General features: G+C 37.9%; 1 protein-coding gene across 1 annotated transcript in view; it reads right to left on the bottom strand.

Annotated features, from left to right (window-relative positions):
* The window catches only part of LOC103074782 (hephaestin-like), a 108,474-nt gene that overhangs the window by 53,465 nt on the left and 31,127 nt on the right, over window positions 1–23,882 (bottom strand). The window contains 5 exon segments of the mRNA XM_007455352.1: window positions 1,522–1,672; window positions 2,672–2,883; window positions 5,302–5,433; window positions 17,958–18,094; window positions 19,247–19,415. Of these exon segments, the coding sequence (XP_007455414.1) occupies window positions 1,522–1,672; window positions 2,672–2,883; window positions 5,302–5,433; window positions 17,958–18,094; window positions 19,247–19,415 (801 nt within the window).

Here is a 23,882-nt window from a genome sequence, read left to right as displayed (position 1 = left end):
GCAGTTTTTACACTCTTTCTGGCTTCCTTGAAACTTTTCTCCCCACAAAATTCTGAAATGTCACTTACCACAGAGTCCAGTGATTTACGTACAAATTTATCTCCCACAGTAGATTGACCTAGCATGAAGCACATCATTTTTCCAAGCACCTCGCATGTTACCTAGTACTTATCAGTTGTCAAATAAATTCATACTGGAATAAACTTGGTTTTTAGACTGTATTACTTTTTCCAACTGATGTAACTGACTGGTAATGAGAAGCAAGAGATAGAGCCAAAAGACAACACACTCGTTCTTGACCCTCTCCCACCCTGCATACTCCGCTCAAAAATACAGGGAGACCTGCTTGAAGCTTATGCCCTTTCAATGTTCCTACATCCACTGGAACCAGCTTTAATGAGTAACTTTATTTGGTAATCCCCTGGGATGCTGATGGAACCATCGCTAACTGCTTGATTCTTCTTCCCCTACCTATAATGTTTGATTGCAAAATTATTCAGACTTCAAGGCTCAGTCAAGCACTTCCTTCTTCCAGGAATCCTTTAACTGGATTGTTCCTCATTAATATTCTCCTTTTCTGAATGCTATGTCACTTAAAAGCTGTTCCACACAATTTAGCACTTAATTATAGTCTGTCTTGGAAATTCTATAATTATTTCATGGGTGTTAGTTTCATTTCATTGCAAAATGCTGAGAGTTCCTTACAAACTTGGACCATGAATCCCCATTAATTCACTCACCCACCCACTTATTCATTAATTTAGTAGTTCACTAGTTCAATAACTACTTATTATATATTAAACTATGTAAAAGATACACAGATAAACAACAAACAATACTCACCTTTAAGGAGACTACACTCTAGCAGAAGTCAAAAGGCACGTAACAAATAACTACAATATTTTGGAGTGTATGGAACTTGCTATTGAAAGAGTCTGATAAAAATACAATAGTAGTTAGTAAGAGGGTGTCATCATCCTGGGACTTGGTAATAAGAAATGAGGAAGAGGTAGCTTTTGAGTAGGGCCTTTGAAAATGAGAAGAATCTCCACTGGCTAAGAGCAAAAATGTAAGGAGGGGTATTTCAAGCAGAGAACAAAACATTACAAAAGCATGGACTCAGAAGAGTACAAGGTATGTCTATATATAGAAAATATCCATATTTGGCTGGAGTATGGGGTTGGGAAGCAAGGATAGTGGGTGATAAGAAAGAAGGAGATAAGACTGGAAAGGTATCATCCCAGCTTACTCTCCTCATTCTCTAGCGGATACTTTGTGTGCAATCCTCATTTTACAGTACCTTTTTCCAGTGTCTTCCATACTGTGTAACACAGAACAAAGCACAAGAAGGGACTAAGTATAAGATATGTTGTCTTAGGTTTAATACCTTGATGTAGCTTGTCTCTTGGGAAGAGATGACTGATAGGATCAATGTTTTCAGGAATGGATCATGATTAAATCTAGGCTAGATTTTACTTATAATCTCTCAGTTGTAGCTTAGGGTAAAAGCACTCCCCATACCATGCATCCGATTAGAGTCTTGGAATCCCTTGAAATCCTCTGAGATCAGTCGGGAATCCAACATAGCAGCTGCTTGATTGGCATTGCTGTACCAGCTCTTGTTCTCATCCAACACAGTGAAAAGGAGAAAGAATTCTTTATCCACGCCTTTCTGTAGTCTCAGTGGAAGAAAACAGAGTGGGAATAACCACAGTTTCAGCAGTTGTGGACTGTGCAGCTCCAGAACCCAATGACCCCTGATTATTTTCCATTTCCTTTTCCAAACACAGATCCAAGCCCATATCTCCTGCTTAGAGCTGCAGTTGTTGCTGTAAAGTTTTTCCTCAGGTAACTTCAAATTGCAGGTGGGTGAAGGGTGTTAGAATAAAGTGATAAGACTGGAGGGGTGGGATGTATGAAAGAGGGCAGGGAAGAGGCACAAGATTGTGCACAAGATTGATGAAGAGGTACAGAGTGTGATAGAAGAGAGCCTGGAATCAATTAAGGGAAGGAGTGGGGAAAGACGGCTGGGAGATCGGGGAGGGGGTGACGGAGGATTCTATGGGGATGGAGAAGCTAGAAAATAAAAGAAAAAATAATTATACTAATTACTAACTTACTATTATTTTATTATTAATTTTAGTAATATTATTATTATTACTGCTAACATTTACTGAGTCTTTACTAGGTATCAGACACTGTGCCAAGCACTTTATATGGATTATTTTAATTAGTGTTCACAGAAACCCAAGATACCTTCTTCTATTTTTAACCCTTTACTGTAGATGAGGAAACTGAGACAAAGAGAGGTTAAGTAATTTGCTCAAGGTTAAACAGCTAAGATTTATGGGCTGGTTATGAAAGAAGGCAAGAAAATAGTAGGGCAGAGTAGGAATTAGGAGGAAGGTTTAAGGGCCACTGAGGTTAAAACAATGAGGAGATGTTGGGAGAATATAAAATAGAAAGGAATAGAGACTAAGGAAGATATGTGTTTGTGAACAAAAGAATAGCATGCAAGATAGCATGAAGTCACCAACTATTAATTTCTGATTCAATAACTTTTTTTTTCATTACTTCACTTCTAGAACCCAGTTCCATGCTTAACTCCTATTCAGCAACCCAACCACATCATCTTCCCAGCAGGCTTTCCAGCCAGAAACCATGGCAATACCTGCTTGCCATCTGCACCCAAGGCACCGGCCTTGCACACAAGCAGGGGGCCCACCAGACCAGAATTTGTATCTCTTATGGGATCAGCAGCAGAGAAGTACATCCATGTGAGACAGGCAGGATCCTGATCAGTGGGGCCAGCATTGGGAGGAACTGTCCAGCGGTATGTTACTTTCTCAAAGGGCTTAGCCACCAAGCCAGGGTGGGATGAGCCTATAGGAAAAGACATAGAATTCATTACTCACATTGGCTAGAGTGAGTATCATCATCTCCAAACAGTGAAGTAAAGATCATAATCTACAAAGGCATTTTGGAGTCGCGGTAGGAGAAACAGCAACACAGAATATAGAATATTAAGAAAGATTCTGAGTAGGAGTCAAGAGACTAGAGTTTGGTTTCTGGTTCTGCCACTACTTGTGATATGAACTGGGGAAATTTAAATTTCCCTAGGTTTCAGTTTTCCAAACTCATAGGACCCAAGGATTGAAAGAACTTTTAAAACTTATTTGGAATATCCCTCACTTAAAAACATACATTCATCTCCTCTTGTAGTCCTACCTCTGCTTAAAAGTATCCAGAGATAGAAGATTCACTACCTACCATCATAGCCTGTTTCATCTTTGAATGGTTCTAATTGTTGTACATATTTTCCTCTCTATGTGTATTCATGTATGTATGGATGTGTATATGTTTTGTATATATGTGTGTGCGTGTGTGTGTATATATGATACTAAGGCTGTAATTCCTTAAATAGACACAAGTCATGGTCAGGCAGTGTACAGAAATTTTATTTTATATGTTCAAACCTATTAGTAATCAAATTAATACAAGTGAAAATATAATTTTTTTGCCTGTCAAATTAACAAAATTTTACAAATTATAATAATCAGTTCTGGTGATAAGTGGTTCAAATGGCACTTACTCCTCTCACTCACCTATAAAAAGGGTAAGTGTAAATGAAAATAACCATTTTAGAAAAAATGTTGACAGAATGTATCAAAAGCCTTAAAAAATTATGTCCACAAGAAAAGTAAGATACAAAATAAATACTGAAAAGAATGTTCAACCTAATGTAAATAGAAGTAACAGTGAGTTTTGTTGTTTGCTTACAGGACTGACATTTTGACAATGATTAAAATGGCTGCCCTCTGCTGGTGAGGTTGTAAGAAAATGTGTCCTCCCTCTTGGTAACTGTTGATGGAACTCCAAATTGATGTGACTGCAAATTTTTCCAATTTGGACATAGGTATCAGAAATTTTCATGTGTGTACCCTCTGATATAATTCCACATCTTAAATATATATTCTGATGAAATAATCATAAAAGTAGACAAAGAAGCATACATAAGGATATTTGTAGTATAATTTATCATATGGTGATATAATTTAGGATGGCTTTAACTTATTTTTTCTTATTCATTCATTGTTCCTAACTCTTTAAATTTTCAAACATACAAAAAACCTTAAAGGATAGTGTGATAATTACCCTACCACTTGGAGTTGATTGTTAACATTTGGCCACCTTTTTTCTCTTTTTGTATTTTTTAAAATTTATTTATTTATTTATTTACTTATTTATTTTTACAGTAGGTCCTTGTTGGTTATCTATTTTATCACAGACTTGGCCATCTTTAATTTATCTAAATCTATGTGTATGCTTACTTTTTCTAAATCATTTGGAAGTGAAATGCAAGCATAATGACATTTTACTTCTAAATACACCAGTAAGCATCTGCTATATTACCATAATAACATTACCAGACCTAAGAAAATACCCTAATATCATCTAACATCCAGACAAGGTTTGCACATTGCCCTTGGTGTTGTCTCTTTAATTCTTTTCCCTGTGGCATTGATTTCTTGAAGAGACTAGACCAGTTGCATTGTAGAATGTTCTTTTATTCCAGATTTGTCTGTAAGTTTGTCCTTTATGCTTTCAGTATTTTTTGGTATTTTTGGCTTGAGGTTAGCAGGTGTTAATATTATTCTCAGGGAAAACAAGAAATTAACTACCCAATAATCCCACTTCTAGGATTTTTTCCTAAGGTAGTAGTCCAAACCAAATACATATATTCATTCATTGCAACATGATTTACAATATTAAAAAATAATGAAAGCAACCTACATGTCCAAATAATAAAAAATAAGAAAAAATCTATGGATTAGAGTATTATATAGTCATTAAAATGTTTTTAAGATTATAATGACATAGAAAATGGACACAATATAATGGTAAGTGAAAATAGTAAGACACCAAACTATACAAAATATATCATCACAAATCTTTAAATATATAAATTTGTATAAACACAGAAAAATGTTAAAAGGTATATAAAATATATTGGCCATTTACTTATGAATGAAGTTTATTTATTTTATAATTTTCCATGTTTATCAAAATTCCATAATACATGTATTTCATAATCAGAATATATTTAAATATATTTAAAAGTAGTTGTCTCTTATTGATCCCAGCTCTGTCTCACTAAAATATCATACATTCATTCAACAACATCCGTCCATGGCAGTTAGTTCTGCCTTCTTTTCTTTCCTTCACTCCTTTATTTATTTGTACTCTAGAGGTACCTGTTATTATCTGCAGCCCACATTACTTGAAACCCTGCCTGCTCACCATCATTGTACACAGTTCCCTCGGAGTCTTTCTCATAAAAGACCCCATGAGGCTGTATGCTGAATGGCTGGGAGGCACGGTTGTAGAAGATCACCTGGATGGTGTCACCCACCTCAGCCCGGATCACTGGCCCTGGAAAATGGGAAGGAGAGACAATGGTAATGAAAACAGGATGATCAGGTAGGATGGAAGTAGGAGAGGGAAGAAAAGAAAAAATGAAGTGAAAAAGATAGAGAAGTTTTTCCTCTGCAATAATAAGAATAATCTTTTTCAAGTATATTGCAATTTACAGTTATAAAAAGCACTTTAAATTCCACCATCTCATTTTGATCTTCAATCACCATTATAACGTATAAAAGGCAGATGATATCTTCATTTTTCAGATGAGGAAACTGCAGCTCAGAGAGTTGGACCTGATCTGCCCAAATTCAAATGACTGCTTAGGAAGAGAACCAGATCCTAAAGTCAGGGTTTTCTCCTACTCCACTGTCAGGTCCAATCCCATTTCCCCAGTTTCCACAATTGCATTTCCTGGTAGAACTCAACTAAAAATCTGAGCTTGCCTCAATCCTAAACTGAATTGAAACAGATGAAATTATTATAACTTCTAGTCAGGTCCTGGACTAGGTAGTCTAGCCATCACTTCTACACTTACCTTTCTTCCATTACCTACCACATTTAACCTAGCCTGGAACAACTTTGAGATCAACAAGAAATACCAAGACAATACCTTGAGTACTTATGATGGCTCTAACCCTAGTTCAGGGTTTCTGGCCTAGTTTTTACTCAATTGCTACTCCTAAAGTTGCACTTCTTTTCAAAGACTAGGAACCTCTACCCCACTTACAATAATGGAAAAAACAACTATACAAAAGATAAGCAATGAAATGAAGACAAAACACACAACAGACCAACTAGATATAATATATACAGAACACTCTACCCAACAAGAACAGAATATGTATTCTTCTCAAGTGCACAGAGGACACATTCCAAGATAAACCATAAGTTAGGCCACAGATTAATCTCAATAGACTTAAAAATATATCATACAAAGTATTGTCTCCATCCACAATGGGATAAAGTAAGAAAACAATAACAGAAGGAAAACTGGAAAATTCACAAAGTTGTGGAAATTAAGCAACACACTTTTAAACAACCATAATGTCAGAAAAGAGATCATAAGGAAATTACAAAATATGTAGAGGAAAATGAAAATGAAAATGACCTTACAACATACCAAAAGATGAAAGGTAGTAAAAACAGTGGTAAGCGGGAAACTTATACCTATAAACACATTTAAGAAACAAGAAAGTTCACAAACCAATAACCCAACTTTACAACTTAAGGAACTAGGAAAATAAAAGCTAACAAGACCCAAAGCTAGCAGAAGAAAGGAAATTATAAAGATTAGAGCAGAAATAAATAAAATAGAGAATAGAAAAACAATTTTTAAAATCAATGAAAATGAATATCGAGAACCTTCAAGATGGTGGAGGAGTAAGACGTGGAGATCACCTTCCTTCCCACAAAACATCAAAAATACATCTACATGTAGAAAAACTCCTACAGAACACCTACTGAATGCTGGCAGAAGACCTCAGACCTCCCAAAAGGCAAGAAACTACCCATGTGTCTGGGTAGGGCAAAAGAGAAAACTGGAAAAAAAGACAAAAGAATAGGGATGAGACCTGCACCTCTGGGAGGGAGCTGTGAAGGAGGGAAAGCTTCCACGCACTAGGAAGCCCCTTCACTGGCAGAGATGGTGGGTGGACAGTGGGGAAGATTTGGATCCATGGAGGAGAGCACAGCAACAGGGGCACAGGGGGCAAAGCAGAGAAATTCCCACACAAGGATCAGTGCTGACCAGCACTCACCAGCCAGAGAGGTTTTTTGGCTCACCCACTGGAGCAGGAGGGGGCTGGGAACTGAGGCTCTGGCTTTGGAGATCAGATCCCAGGGAGAGGACTGGGGTTGGCTGCATGAACACAGCCTGAAGGAGGCTAGTGCACCACAGATAGCCAGAAAGGAGTTGGGAAAAAGTCTGGAACTGCCTAAGAGGCAAGAGACCATTGATTTGGGGTGTGCGAGGAGAGGAGATTCAGAGCACTACCTAGATGAACTCCTGAGTTGGGCGTGAGCTGCAGCTATCAGCATGGACAGCAGAGGCGGGCATGAAACGCTAAGGTTGCTGCTGCAGGAGATGAGCTCGGTGCTTTGTGACTGCCTGCAGGGGTGGGATAGGGAGTGTGGGAGGGAGGGAGATGCAAGAGGGAAGAGATATGGGAACATATGTATATGTATAACTGATTCACTTTGTTATAAAGCAGAAACTAACACACCATTGTAAAGCAATTATACCCCAATAAAGATGTTTTTTTTTTAAAAAAAGAAGCATGTGTGCAAGCACAGGTCACTATCCACACACACACACACCTCCCCCCCCAGGAGCCTGTGCAGCCCGCCACTACCAGGGTCCCGAGATCCAGGGACAACTTCCCTGGGAGAACAAACGGTGTGCCTCAGGCTGTTGCAACATCACATCAACCTCTGCCGCCTCAGGCTCACCCTGCATTCCGGACCCCTCCCTCCCCCTGGCCTGAGTGAGCCAGAGCTCCTTAATCAGCCACTCCTTTAACCCCATTCTGTCTGGGTGGGGAACAGACGGCCACAGGAGACTTACATACAGAGACGAGGCCAAAACGAAAGCTGAACCCCAGGAGCTGTGCGAACAACTAAGAGAAAGGGAAATCTCTCCCAGCAGCTTCATGAGCAGTGGATTAAATCTCCAAAATCACCTTAATGTACCCTGCATCTGCGGACTACCTGAATAGACAATTAATCATGCCAAAACTGAGGTGGTGGACTTTGGGAGCAAATGTAGACTTGGGGTTTGCTTTCTGCATCTAATTTGTTTCTGGTTTTATGTTTATTTTAGTTTAGTATTTAGAGCTTATTATCATTGGTAGATTTGTTTATTGATTTGGTTGCTCTCTTCCTTTTTTTAACATATATATTTTTAACTTTTTCTCTTTTTGTGAGTGTGTATGTGTATGCTTTTTTGTGTGTGTTTGTCTGTATAGCTTTGCTTTTACCATTTGTCCAAGGGTTCTTCTCTCTGTCCATTTCTGTTTTTCTTTTTGTATAGTTTTTAGCGGTTGTTATCACTGGTGGATTAGTTTTTGGATTTGGTTGCTCTCTTCTTTCCCTCTTTTTTAAAAATATTTTTTACTTTTTATTTTAATATTTTTTTCTTTTAAATATTTTACTTTATTTTTCTTTCTTTTATTTTTTTCTCCCTTTTTTTTGAGCTGACTGGCTGAGAGGGTCTTAGAGCTCCAGCGTGAGCCTCTGAGGTGGAAGAGCTGAGTTCAGGATATGAGTCTACCAGAGACTTTCCGGCCGCACCTGATATCAAAAGGTGAAAGCTCTCACATAGATCTCCACCTCAATGTTAAGACCCAGCTCCACTCAAAAAACAGCAAGCTGCAGTGCTGGAAACCATAGGCCAAATAATTAACAGGACAGAAACACAACCCCACTCATTAACAGAGAGGTCACCTAAAATCATAATAAGTTCACAGACACCCCAAAACACACCACTGGACGTGGTCTTGCCCAGCAGAAAGACAAGATCCTGTCTAATCCACCAGAACATAGGCACCAGTGCCCTCCACCAGGAATCCTACACAACCCACTGAAACAACCTTACCCACTGAAGGCAGACACCAAAAACAATGGGAACTACGAACCTGCAGCCAGTGAAATGGAGACCCCAAACACAGTAAGTTAAGCAAAATGAGAAGACAGAGAAATACACAGCACATGAAAGAGGAAGATAGAAACCAATCAGACCAAAGAAATGAAGAGGAAATAAGCACTCAGCCTGAAAAACAACTCACAGTAATGATAGTAGATGATCCAAAATCTTGGAAATACAATGGAGAAAATACAACGAACGCTTAACCAGGACCTAGAATACTAAAGAGCAAACAAACAATGATGAACAGGACAATAAATGAAATTAAAAGTTCTGTAGAAGGAATCAATAGCAGAATAACTGAGACAGAAGAATAGATAAGTGGCCTGCAAGATAAAATAGTGGAAATAATTACCACAGAGCAGAATAAAGAAAAAAGAACAAAAAGAATTAAGGACAGTCTCAGAGACTTCTGGGACAATATTAAACACATCAACATTCAAATGATAGGGGTCCCAGAAGAATAAGAGAAAAAGAAAGGCACTGAGAAAATATTTGAAGAATTATAGTTGAAAACTTCCCTAATATGGAAAAGAAAAGAGTCAATAAAGTCCAGGAAGTACAGAGAGTCCCATACAGGATAAATCCAAGGAGAAACACACCAAGACATATATTAATCAAACTATCGAAAATTAAATACACAGAAAAAATATTAAAAGCAGGAAGGGAAAAGCAACAAATAATATACAATAAAATCCCCATAAGGTTAACAGCTGATCTTTCAGCAGCAACTCTGCAGGCCTGAAGGGAGGGACAGGATATATTTAAAGTGATGAAAGGGAAAAAAACTACAACCAAGATTCCTCTACCCAGAAAGGATCTCATTCATGTTCAATGGAGAAATTAAAAGCTTTACAGACAATAAAAAGCTAAGAGAATTCAGCACAACCAACCAGCTTTACAACAAATGCTAAAGAAACTTCTCTAGGCTGGAAACACAGGAAAAGGAAGAAACTTGCAAAAACAAACCCAACACAAATAAGAAAATCATAATAGGGACATACATATCAATAATTACGTTAAATGTAGATGGATTAAATGCTCCAACCAAAAGACATAGACTGGCTACATGAATACAAAAACAAGACCCATATACATGCTGTTTACAAGAAACCCACTTCAGACGTAGGCACACATACAGACTAAAAGGGAGGGGATGGAAAAAGATATTACATGAAAATGGAAATCAAAAGAAAGTTGGAGTAGTGATAGTCATATCAGACAAAATACACTCTAAAATAAAGACTACTACAAGAGACAAGGAAGGACACTATATAATGATCAAGGGATCAATCCAAGAAGAAGATATAACAATTGGAAATATTTATACACCCAACATAGGAACAGCTCAATATATAAGGGAAATGCTAATAACCATAAAAGGGGAAATCGACAGTAACACAATAATAGTAGGGGACTTTAACACCCCACTTCCACCAATGGACAGATCAACCAAAATGAAAATAAATAAGGAATTACAAGCTTTAAATGATACATTGAACAAGATGGACTTCATTGATATTTATAGGACATTCCATCCGAAAACAACAGAATACACTTTCTTCTCAACTGCTCATTGAACATTCTCCAGGATGGATCATATCTTGGGTCACAAATCAAGCTTTGTCAAATTTCAGAAAACTGAACTCATATTAAGTATCTTTTATGACCACAACCCTATGAGACTAGATATAAATTACAGGAAAAATGGGCAAAAATTAAAAACACATGGAGGCTAAACAATACACTACTTAATAACAAAGGGATCACTGAAAAAATCAAAGAGGAAATAAAAGAATACCTAGAAGCAAATTACAATGAAAACAAACCGACCCAAAACCTATGGTATGCAACACAAGCAGTTCAAAGAGGGAATTTTATAGAAATACAATGCTACCTTAAGAAACAAGAAAAACAAACAACCTAACCTTACACCTAAAGCAATTAGAGAAAGGAGAACAAAAAAAAAAAACCCCAAAATTAGCAGAAGGAAAGAAATAATAAAGATCAGATCAGAAATAAATAAAAAAGAAATGAAGGAAACAATAGCAAAAATCAATAAAACTAAAAGCTGGTTCTTTGGGAAGATAAACAAAATTGATAAACCATTAGCCAGACTCATCAAGAAAAAAAGGGAGAGGACTCAAATCAATAGAAGTAGAAAAGAAAAAGGACAAGAAACATCTGACACTGCAGAAATACAAAGGATCATGAAAGATTACGAAAAGCAACTATATGCCAATAAAATGGACAATCTGGAAGAAATGGACAAATTCTTAGAAAAGCACAACCTTAATTAGAATTCTATCAAATATTTAGAGAAGAAATAACACCTATCCTTCTCAAATTCTTCCAAAATATAGCAGAGGTAGGAACACTCCCAAACTAATTCTATGAAGCCACCATCACCCTGATACAAAACCTGACAAAGATGCAACACACACACACACAAACTACAGGCCAATATTGCTGATGAACATAGATGCAAAAATCCTCAACAAAATACTATCAAACAGAATCAAACAGCACATTAAAGAGATCATACACCATGATCAAGTGGGGTTTATCCTGGAAATGCAGGATTCTTCAATATATGCAAATCAATCAATGTGATACACTATATTAACAAACTGAAGGATAAAAATCATATGATCATCTCCATAGATGCAGAAAAATCTTTGACTAAGTTCAACATGCATTTATGATAAAAACCCTCTGGAAAGTAGGCATACAGGGAACTTACCTCACCAAAATAAAGGCCATATATGACATACGCACAGCCAACATCATTCACAATGGTGAAAAACTGAAACAATTTTGAGTAAGATCAGGAACGAGACAAGTTTGCCCACTCTCACCACTATTATTTAACATAGTTTTAGAAGTTTTAGCTACAGTAATCAGAGAGGAAAAATAAATAAAATGAATCCAAATCGGAAAAGAAGAGGTAAAACTGTCACTGTTTGCAGATGACATAATACTGTACATAGAGTATCCGAAAAATGTGACCAGAAAACTACTAGAGCTGATCAATGATTTGGTAAAGTAGCAGGATGTAAAATGGAGAGATACACCATATTCTTGGATTGGAAGAATCAACACTGTGAAAATGACTCTACTGCCCAAAGCAATCTACAGATTCAATGCAATCCCTATCAAACTACCAATGGCATTTTTCACAGAACTAGAATTTTTTCTCACTATTTGTATGGAAACACACAAGACCACGAATAGCCAAAGCAATAATGAGAAAGAAAAACCAAGCTGGAGGAATCTGACTCCCTGACTTCAGACTATATTACAAAGCTACAGTAATCAAGATAGTATGGTACGAGCATAAAAGCAGAAATATAGATCAATGGAAGAGGATAGAAAGCCCAGAGATAAACCAATGGACTATGGTCACCTTATCTTTGACAAAGGAGGCAAGAATATACAATGGAGAAAAGACAGCCTCTTCAATAATTGGTGCTGGGAAAACTGGACAGCTACATGTAAAAGAATCAAATTAGAACACTCCTTATCACCATACACAAAAATAAACTCAAAATGAATTAAAGACCTCAATATAAGGACAGACACTATAAAAGCCTCAGAGGAAAACACAGGCATAACACTCTGTGACATACATTGCAGCAGATCCTTTTTGATCCACTTCCTAGAGAAATGGAAATAAAAATAAATGTAAACAAATGGGACCTAATGAAACTTAAAAGCTTTTGCACAGCAAAGGAAACTAAAAACAAGATGAAAAGACAACCCTCAGAATGGGAGAAAATACTTGCAAATGAAGCAACTGACAAAGGATGAATCTCCAAAATATACAAGCAACTCATGCAGCTCAACAGCAGAAAAACAAGCAACCCAATCTAAAAATGTGTAGAAGACATAAATAGACATTTCTCCAAAGAAGATATACAGATTGCCAACAAACACATGAAAGGATGCTCAACATCACTAATCATTAGAGAAATGCAAATCAAAATTACAGTGAGATATCACCTCACAACAGTCAGAAGGGCCATCATCAAAAATCTACAAACAATAAATGCTGAAGATGGTGTGGAGAAAAGGGAACCCTCTTGCACGGTTGGTGAAAATGTAAGTTGATACAGCCACTATGGTGAACAGTATGGAGGTTCCTTAAAGAAACTAAAACTAGAACTATCATATGACCCAGCCATCCCACTACTGAGCATATACCCTGAGAAAACCATAATTCAAAAATTGTCATATACCACAATGTTCATTGCAGCACTATTTACAAAAGCCAGGACATGGTATCAACCTAAATATCCATTGATAGATAAATAGATAAAGACGATGTGGCACATATATACAATAGAATAATGCTCAGCCATAAAAAGAATCAAAATTGAGATATTTGCAGTGAGGTGGGTGGACATAGAGACTGTCATACAGTGTGAAATAAGTCAGAAAGAGAAAAACAAATACCGTATGCTAACAAATATATATGTAATTAACAAAAATGGTTCTGAACAACTTAGGGGCAGGATAGGAATAAAGACACAGACCTAGATAATTGGCTTGAGGACATGGGGAGGTGGATGGGTAAGCTGAATGAAGTGAGAGAGTAGCATGGACATATATACACTACCAAATGTAAAATATATAGCTAGTGGGAAGCAGCTGCAGAGCACAGGGAGACCAGCTCTGTGCTTTGTGTCACCATAGAGCAGTTGGATAGGGAGGGTGGGAGGGAGATGCAAGAGTGAATGGATATGGGGATATATGTATACATATAGCTGATTCAATTTGTTATACAGCATCAGCTAACACAACATTGTAAGGCAATTATACTCCAATAAACATATTTTAAAAAATCAATGAAACCACAAGTGGTTCTTCAAAATGGTCAACAAAATTGAAAAGTCTTTAGTTAGATGGAGTAAGAAAAAAATATAGGAGATTCAAATGACCAAAATTAGAAATGAAATTGGGGACATTACTACTGATTCTACAGAAGTAAAGAAAAAAATGTTTATAAGAGATTATATAAAAAGATTATAAGAAATATTATTAAAAAGATTATAATTTGTTTGTAAACCAACAAATTGGAAAACCTAGATAAAATAGATAATTCCTAAAACAGAAAACCAACCAAGACTTAATCATAATGTAATAGAAAATCTGAAAGACCTATAAAGAGATTGAATCTGTCATCAAAAATCTGGGAACTAAGAAAAGCCCTGGACCTGATGGCTTTACTCGTGAATTCTTCTAAACATTTAAAGAAGTAATACCAATTCTCAAATATTCCCAAAAAAATTGTAGAGCAGGGAATACTTCCTAAATCATTCTATGAGGTCAGCATTACACTGATATCAAAGCCATGCAAAGATATTACAAGAACACCACACACCAATATTACTTATGAACACTGATGCAAAAATCCTCAATGAAATACTAGCAAAACAAACTCAGCCACATATTAAAAATATTACACTGTAAAGCAATTATACTCCAATAAAGATGTTAAAAAAATAAAAATACATTCAATTCTAAAAAAAGCAAAAAAAAAAAAAAAAACCCATTACACACCATGACTAAGTTGGTTTTATTCCTGGAATGCAGGAATGTTTCAACATACAAAAATTAATCAATGTAATATATTATGTTAACAAAATGAAGGGAAATAATGATCATGTTGATTGATGCAGAAAAAACACTTGAAAAATTCAACACCTTTTAATAATTAAAAAAAAATCCAGAAACTAGGAATAGAAGGAGTCTACTTCTATATAATAAAAGCCATATATGAAAAACCCACAGCAAACATCATACTCGATGTTGAAAGACTGAAAAGTTTTCCTCTGAGATCAGGAAAGAGCAAGAATGCCTGCTTTTACCACTTGTATTCAACATATTACTGGGGCTTCTAGCCAGATCAATTAGTCAAGAAAAAGAAATAAAAGATATCCAAATTGGAAATGAAGAAGTAAAATTATCTGTTTGCAGATGATAAGATCTTTATCATACTTATTTAGAAAATCCTAAAGTGCCCACAAAAAACTGTTAGAATCAATGAATTAAGCAAAGTAGTAGGATACAAAATCAACACAAAAAAGTCAGTTGCACTAACACTGAAAAATCTGAAAAAGAAATTACAAAAGCAATTCCATTTATAATAACATGAAAAGAATAAAATACTTCGAATTTATTTAACCAAGGTTGTGAAAAACTTGTAGAATGAAAACTACAAAACATTGCTGAAATAAAATAGACATAAAAAATGGAAACACATTGCATGTTCATAGATCAAAAGACTTAATATTGTTAAAATGTCAATACTACCTACAGATTCAATGAAATTTCTATCAAAATCTCAATGATGATTTTGAAGAAGTGGAAAAACCCTTTCTAAAATTCATATGTAATCTCAAAGGACTCCAAATAGCAAAATAATCTTGGGGAAAAAAGAACAAACTAGAAGATATCACATTTCCTGATTTTAAAACTTACTACAGAGCTATGGTAATCAAAACAGTGTGATATTGGCATAAGACAGACATATAGACCAAAGGAATAGTATAGAGAGCCCAGAAATAAACCCTTGCAGATATGAGGATAGTCTTTTAAACAAATGGTGCTGGGAAAACTGGATTTCGACATGCAAAATAATGAAGTTGAACCCTTACATAACACCATATGCAAAAATTAAATAAAAGTAGATCAAAGATCTAAATGTACCTAAAACAATAAAACTTTTGTCAGTAAACATAGGGCAAAATATTCAGGACACTGGATTGGGCAATGATTTCTTGGCTATGACACCAAAGACACAGGTAACTAAAAAAAATAAACATATTGTATTTCATGAAAAAAAATTGTAAGTGTTCATCAAAAGACACTACCAGCAGAGTGAAAAGGCAGCCCACAGAATGGAAGAAAATATTTGCAAATCATACATCTGACAGGGGATTAATATCCAGAATATATAGAGAACTCCTAAAACTCAACAACAAAAAAATAATCCAACTAAAGTTGCGCAAAGGACTTGAATAGACATTTTTCCAAAGCAGATATACAAACGGCCAATGGGCACATGGAAAGATGCTCAACGTCACTAATCATCAGGGAAATGCAAATCAAAACTACAATAAGCCAACTCCTCACACCCATTAGGATGGATACTATGAAAAAAATCAGAAAATAAGTGTTGCCAAGGATGTGTAGAAATTGGAACACTTATGCACTGTTGGTGGGATTGTAAAATGGTGCAGTCACTGTGGAAAACAGCATGGTGGTTCCTCAAAAAATTAAAACTAGAATTACCATAAGACCCAGCAATTCCACTTCTGTGTATATACCCAAAGTAATTGAAAGCATGTCTCAAAGAGACATTTGTATACCCATATTCATAGCAACATTATTCTAAACAGCTAAAATGTGGAAGCAAACCAAGTGTCCATTAATAGATGAGTGGATAAGCAAAACTACAATGGAAATTCTGCAATATACTACAACATGGATGGACATCGAGGACATTATTCTAAGTGAAATGTTAGTCACAAAAAGACAAATATTGTAAAATTCCACTTATATGAGGTACTTAAGGTAGTCAAAATCATAGAGACAGAAAGTAGAATGGTGGTTGCCACGTGCTGGGGGGAGGGAAGAATGGGTAATTATTTTTTAATGAGTATAGTGATTCAGTTTTACAAGATGAAAAGAGTTATGGAGATGGATGGTGGTGATGGCTGTGCAATGCTATGAATGCACTTAATACCATTGAACAGTGTACTTTAAAATGGTTAAGATGGTAAATTTTATGTTATGCATATTTTACCACAATAAAATATTAAAGAAAAACAAGGACTGGGGACCAATACTGAATACCAGCTAATGATAGCTCCTTACTACTCGCCACCCACCCTCTTTCCCAAACCCAGGTGGGTTTCTTCTCCTTATATCTCCCTATCCAGCTAATGAAACAGCAATTGTCCATGTTCAGGTCTCCTAAAATCAACTGGCACAAACCTATGCCCAGAATATGGTCCATTACTTTATTTCATTTTCAAAGTTTTTTCCCATCTGATCTATCTTATTTCCTGCTCTACAAAGTGACTAAGCCACACCAAACCTTCCTATAGTAATTCAGTGCTATACTGTGCTTTAGGCCTTCTAGATACCTTCTCTAAGGTCAGGCCCTAAGCTTTGTTCCACATCCCTCACCATAGCAAGCATGTCTGCCTGTCATGCCAATCTGCTCCTGGTCCCATATTGCCAAGAACATGAACTGCCTTATATAGCCCTTCAGAAATACACCTAGAGAATAACGTTTAAAAGTGTGATATGGGGCTTCCCTGGTGGCACAGTGGTTGAGATTCTGCCTGCCGATGCAGGGGACACGGGTTCGTGCCCCAGTCCAGGAAGATCCCACATGCCTCGGAGTGGCTGGGCCCGTGAGCCATGGCCGCTGAGCCTGCGCGTCCGGAGCCTGTGCTCCACAATGGGAGGGGCCAGAGCAGTGAGAGGCCAGCGTACCGCAAAATAAAAAAAATAAAAATAAAAAAGTGTGATATGTACAACACTGCTATCAGAAGATGTTCAATGAAAAAAGGTTTCAGTAGTAAAGTAAATATAAGAAATGCTATATACTCTACTCCCACCTTGGAGATTCATGATGAACAAAAATAAATCCAAGGCTCTGGGAAGCCCTGCATCAAAGAACACTATTTGACTGTTTAACTTAGTGTTTTGCAGACAAATTCAGACCTATAACCCTTTCTCACAAAACACTCATCTCTTGGGACTCACTTTGGGAAATGTTGGTCTAGAGTGTGTTTCTGAGCTGTCATCAGCCTCCAGTTTCTAAGCCCTTCCCAATTCTCTGGCTCTAGTCAATTAAATTCACAAGTTAAGGATTCCTCACCCAGGATTCCAAGATGCTTATCTTCCTCCAGCTGCACCTTTTCCTGGAATGTCTCATCTTGGAAGGCTTCATATCGAACTTTCCAGTAAGTACCCCCGATTCGGCTGGAGCTCTTCTGGAAGAATTTATCTGAGCCACTGGCATATAAGGAGGCAAATTTCAAATTATTTAGCCATGTGTCAAATAGGTTTCCATCTCACCCTTTTTCTCATCAAGTTATGGATCTTTGTGATTAGGAAGGACCTCAGAGATCATCCAGGTTAACTTCCACCCACTGAAGGTATTTCCTCTGGTGACAACACAAATTAGTAATACACAGCTTCTGCTTGAGCCTTTCCAAGATCAGGGAACTTATTTTCAGAGAAAGAATTTCCTTTTACTGTTGTATAGAAATAGGCTGAAATCTTCTTGCTTGTAAGTTATAGACACTGGGATCAGTTTTGTTCTCCAGAGTTAAGTAGTCTTACATCTGTCCTTAATCATCCTCAGGTACTCAAGATCCTTTCTTCCCTTAATCAATAATATCTTTCTTTCAAAAATGAAAACCCACTAACTTAACAAAACCAGCTGCAGATTCTTAGAAGCCATGCTGACACCCAAGTGCCTACTTTCCTATGTTTTCTGCAGATTCATTCCATTGTGTCCTACTGGAAGAATAAACATGATTGGGTGTCCTAGGATATTTCTCCATAAACTCTCTTAGTCATATATCAAGTGCCTCTTTTGAAAAACCTTGAATCACTGATAGACCAGTGAGTCAGTATAACTTAAGGCTTAGCAACTGATTAGGGCACTAACCTTCTACTCTATCTTGCCCACATCTGAGTCATGGGTGAGACATGAGAATTTTGAGAAATTCCTCCAAAAGGGTGAGCATGGAATGGCCACAGGCAGGTTGCTTCCCCTCTTCCTACACTTCTTAGAGTGCATTTTACACTTCAGCTTAAATGTCTCCTTCAGACTATGGTAAAGAAAGGAAGGAGCAAAGAGGTAAATAATTAGTAAATTAGAGTTGGAGAAATGCCATTTTAAATGATCCGGTCCCACCTGGACCTTCTTTTCTGCTTGGACTCTTTGCTGGGAATATGACATAACCATACAAAAAGTTTTATAGCTCCCCAAGAGCAAGAACTTCTGGGGGCTACAAGAATTTGGCTATCAGTTGTGCCATGTAACTTCAGACAAACAATGATTGTGATCCCCAAGTGAAGTGAGAGATTTCTGAGAGGGAGTAATAGGTGTCTGTGGTTGGGCCCAGGAGTAGGGAGAGGGAATACACTACCTCTTACCTGCCTGGCTCCCTCAAATTCTTCCCCGTATTCCCATCATGCCCCATTGGGCCGTAGTCCCATTGAATCTCATGGGCCTCAATGAAGTACTGCCGGACTTTGCCTGTGAGTAGGTTCATGGGAGGTGCCATGGAGCAAGACTTGATCTTGTAGAGTGCTTGCATGCCATCTGCAGGAAGAACATCATGGCTAGCTCCATTCCACCCAAAACATCTTCTACCCAGGTGACTCAGCTTTCTCCTTCTCCTAATGTTTCCCCCTTCCACCTTCCACTAGGCTCTTTACCCCTGCCTCCAAATGGGCTACTTTCTCTCACCCCTAAAGAGCCTAGCTGGGAGAGAGAGAGCCTATGTGGGAATTCAAATATCTCCACCTGCTCACAACCACTGACTCATTTACCAGACCCTTGCTCTTGCCTCTGCAAAATGCTTACATTGTAGCAACATCACAGAGCTTGAAGTCAAAATACCTGAGTTCAAGTCCAAGACTTATCCTTATCTATAGGATCTTAGGCAAGTCACTTCCTAGACCTGAGCTTAACCCCTGATTTGTAAATGGGGAGAATAGGGAAATCTACCACACTAGGCCCATGGGAGCATCAAATTTTAAAAAGTGGAGTAAGTTATTTGTAAAGTGGGAAGCTCCCAAAGTAATGGAACATCATCTACACATGAAGATGAAGCTTCACACTTGAGACTGTTAGGAAAATTTAGATTCTAAGTAGTGTTTCCAAATGTGGAAGATGTTACATTGAGGCATAAGGGTAATGGATGATGCTGTGTTATATTTTCTTGGCTAATTATAGAGGTCGTTCAGGTACATTATCTCATTTGAGTCTCACAACATCCCAAGGAGATTTGAAATTTGAAATCAGAAATCAGAGGTATGAAGAAGGAGTGGGTAAGGATATTCATTTTTGTTGAATGTGTACTATATTCCAGGCCCTGTGTCAGGTGATTTACATGTTATCTCCTTCAATCCTCATAACTAGCCTATGAAGCAGACTTTTAATGTCCCCTTTTGAAGATTAAGAAAATTAAGGGTCAGAGGGGTTAAGTAAATTGCCCAAGATTACATAGCTAGTCAGAGGTAGAGTTGAGATTTAAGTGCCTATATTTTAAGTGCAAATTTGAGCACTCATTTTCTTCTCTTGTATCCAGGATCTTGGTCTCATCATTCCCCCATCTCTAAGATTCAAAATCCCATCATCTCTCTGAAACCTCATTACAACTGTATATGGTAGGAATCATTATTGCAATCCTCATGAGGAAACATAGACTCAAAAAAGTGATATGTCTTATCAAAGGTAACTAACTGGTAGAACCAGGTTTTGAATCCAGGCTTGTCTGGCTCTAAGGCTTATGTTTGTTTCACTATTGCACTGCATCCCTAACTTCCATTCACATTCATACTCTCTTATCCAGGTACATTTGGTACTGAGGGCAGACCCTGGACAATGGCACATGAATACCTTGCTCCTATTGGGTCAAACTTACCATTCCAGAATCAATATTCCACCAGTCTAAAATTCCTCACCTACTCAAATCCACTTTCACATACTCACATATCATTTTAATGACTTTCACTTGATTTACCATACTTCAAATAATTCTAGAAAGTGAGAGCTGAAGATCTTAGAAACTATTTAAACCCAATCCCCCATTATACATATACATACATACATACATACATATATATATATATATATATATATATATATATATATATATATATATATATATATATATACCAAATGAAGCATAGAAGTGGGAAGGGATTTTTCCAAAATCACATAGTGATTTCTTCAGTTTTCCACAGAGCTGAGACAACTTGAACCTTCTAATCACCTACCTAATGCTCTTTCCATTGTCTCATAGGTTCCTCTGCTCCTCTGATGTTCCTCACTGCACAGGGCCATTACCTCAACATTCTTCTTCTAAAATCCAAACCTTCTAAACCTATTGCTGTTGGACTCTAACTAGAGTGTCACTACTTTCCCACAATACTCCATGATCTCCTGAAAAAGCCTTACTCTTCTTTAACTAATTACCCCTTCACTCCCTGTTCAATCAGCAGCAAATACTATCAGGTCTTAATTCCTTAGAATTCTGAGCAAAAAAAAAGGCAGCTTAAAAGCTCACTCATCCATTCCTATACCACCTTATGTTAGAGATGGGGAAGATGAAACTCAGAGTAATGCCCCAGGTCAACTTGCAATTTAATGGCTGAGCCAGGAAAGAATCTGGAATCCCAGAATTCTAGTCTAATATTTCATCATTTATATCCAACTATCTCACCTGAAAGAACAATCTTATGTCTCCAGGTCAGAAACCCAGCCTCCTGATAACTATCACTGCCACCTATGTCCTGTATCTGAAAGATCAGAGATGTTGGATCTCACCTTGCAAGTGACTATTCACTTGACAGCTAATTAACCAGGTGCCAGGTTCCCAGGGTACCATCTCAGCAGTCACAAAAGTGGCTGGAAAGATATGAGCCACATCAGTACGGTGGCCTCGGATGGTCAGCATCTGTCCATGGAAGAAAGCTGTGTGGACATCTACCTCGTTGCCCATGCCAAACAAGTGCCAGGCCACACGCTTCTGTGCACACATGCTCAGATCTGGTAAGTTTCCAAAGACAAAGCCATTGATTGCTGCAAAAGAAAATATCAGAGTTAGGAAAGGACAGCCCAATGAGAGAGGCCTTACCATCTGACAATAATAATAGATAACATTTAGATGAGGATTCAAAGAGTACACTGTATTATCTTATATAAATCTCACAAACATCCCTGGGAAAGAGGCAGAATTAACTGTTATTATGGGAAAAAATGTGAAAATCAAAGCTCAGAGAGCTAAAGTTACTTCTCTCCCAAGACCACAAATCTATTATGTGGTACAGCCAGGATTCCAACCCAGAAATCTGAGGAAGCTTTCTAAGAAATGGAGTTTATTTTACAAAACTTTCTTTCCATCTAAGCCAATTTCCTTCTGAAATTTCCACAGGACAGCTGTCAAGTTAGCTAACTAATGATCATAGTTATTACAAGCAATTGGTTTAAAACTAAGGGAAATTTGAGCTGTCCAAGCCATACTTTGCATCTTCCCTCTGAGTTTTCACCTCCCCTTGGGACTTTCTCATTTTGCGCCCACCTCTGTCACCAAGTAAATCACTCCCCAAAATAAATGAAAGCAAAATCACTTACTTTCATTTCTAAACTCAGTTCTCTGTCCATGCCCCAGGCTTTTGTGCCTTTAGTTTGTTTTAAATTTAATTAAAATGGTCAACTCCCTTATGGGAAGTCATTTTTTTTCTCTACAAAATGTGTAATTTTCAGTTTGCATCCTTTTTAGAACAAAGAAATGTTCACTAATTATATCAGTAGGCAATCCTCACCAAAGTGACTTGAGCATATAGTATATGACTTTGGAGTCCACAACATGGGCTATTCCACTTTAGAAAGCAGGGTACCTAATGGCAAGAGCATAGCCTATGCAGTCAGACATATCAGGGCTGGAATTTTAGCTGTGCCATTTATTTTCTGTGTAATCCTAGAGCCTCGGTTTCCTCATGAGTGAAATGGGAAAACCATCTACTACTCACAGTCTTTGTGAGAATTAAAAGGAACAAGGTATGTGAAAATATCCACCAAATGCTAGGCCCAGTGGAGACCCTCCATCAATGTTCACTGTCATAGAGTGGCCACATACTCCCAGCTTACCATGCATCCTATTGCTCTCCTGAAACGTCTCATCTTCTATGTCAACTGAGGCAGGGTCTGAGCAATAAGTGGCAATGTTCTCATTGATATGCCAACTAAGGTTCTCATCTATCACACTAAAGAGGAGGAAGAAATCATTGTCCACGTCCTGCCGCTGAGGAGGGAAGTTCCCATCCAGGGTTCCTAGGGAAAGTAAGAAAAGAACCTTCTTTCTTGGGAGCAGAGGAAGATGGCAGAAGAGTAAAATGCGGAGATCACCTTCCTCCTTACAGATAAGTCAGAAATACATCTATACATGGAACTGCTCCTATAGAACACCCACTGAACGCTGGCAGAAGACCTCAGACCTACCAAATGGCAAGAAACTCCCCATGTACCTAGGTGGGTTTAAAAAAAAGAAAAAACAGAAACAAAAGAATAGGGATGGGACCTGCACCAGTGGGAGGGAGCTGTGAAGGAGGAAAGGTTTCCACACACTAGGAAGCCCCTTCGTGGGCAGAGACTGCGGGTGGCTGAGGGGGAAAGCTTCGGAGCCACGGAGGAGAGCACAGCAACAGGGGTGTGAAGGGCAAAGTGGAGAGATTCCTGCAGAGATAATCGTTACCAACAGGCACTCACCAGCCCCAGAGGCTTGTCTGCTTACACACCGGGGTGGGCGGAGACTGGGAGCTGAGGATCAGGCTTCGGTCAGATCACAGGGACAGGACTGTGGTTGGCGGCATGAACACAGCCTGAAGGGGTTACTGCACCATGGCTAGCCGGGAGGGAGTCCGGGAAAAATTCTGGACCTGCCGAAGAGGCAAGAGACTTTCTCTTCCCTCTTTGTTTCCTGGTGCGCGAGGAGAGGGGATTAAGAAGGCTGCTTAAAGGAGCTCCAGAGACAGGCGTGAGCCACGGCTATCAGCGCTGACC

This window comes from Lipotes vexillifer, unplaced genomic scaffold, assembly GCF_000442215.2.
Source record: "Lipotes vexillifer unplaced genomic scaffold, Lipotes_vexillifer_v1.1 scaffold1249, whole genome shotgun sequence".
NCBI classification, from domain to species: domain Eukaryota; kingdom Metazoa; phylum Chordata; class Mammalia; order Artiodactyla; family Lipotidae; genus Lipotes; species Lipotes vexillifer.
The sequence above is the reverse complement of the archived record's forward strand: the minus strand, read 5'-3'. Positions and strand labels throughout refer to the sequence as shown.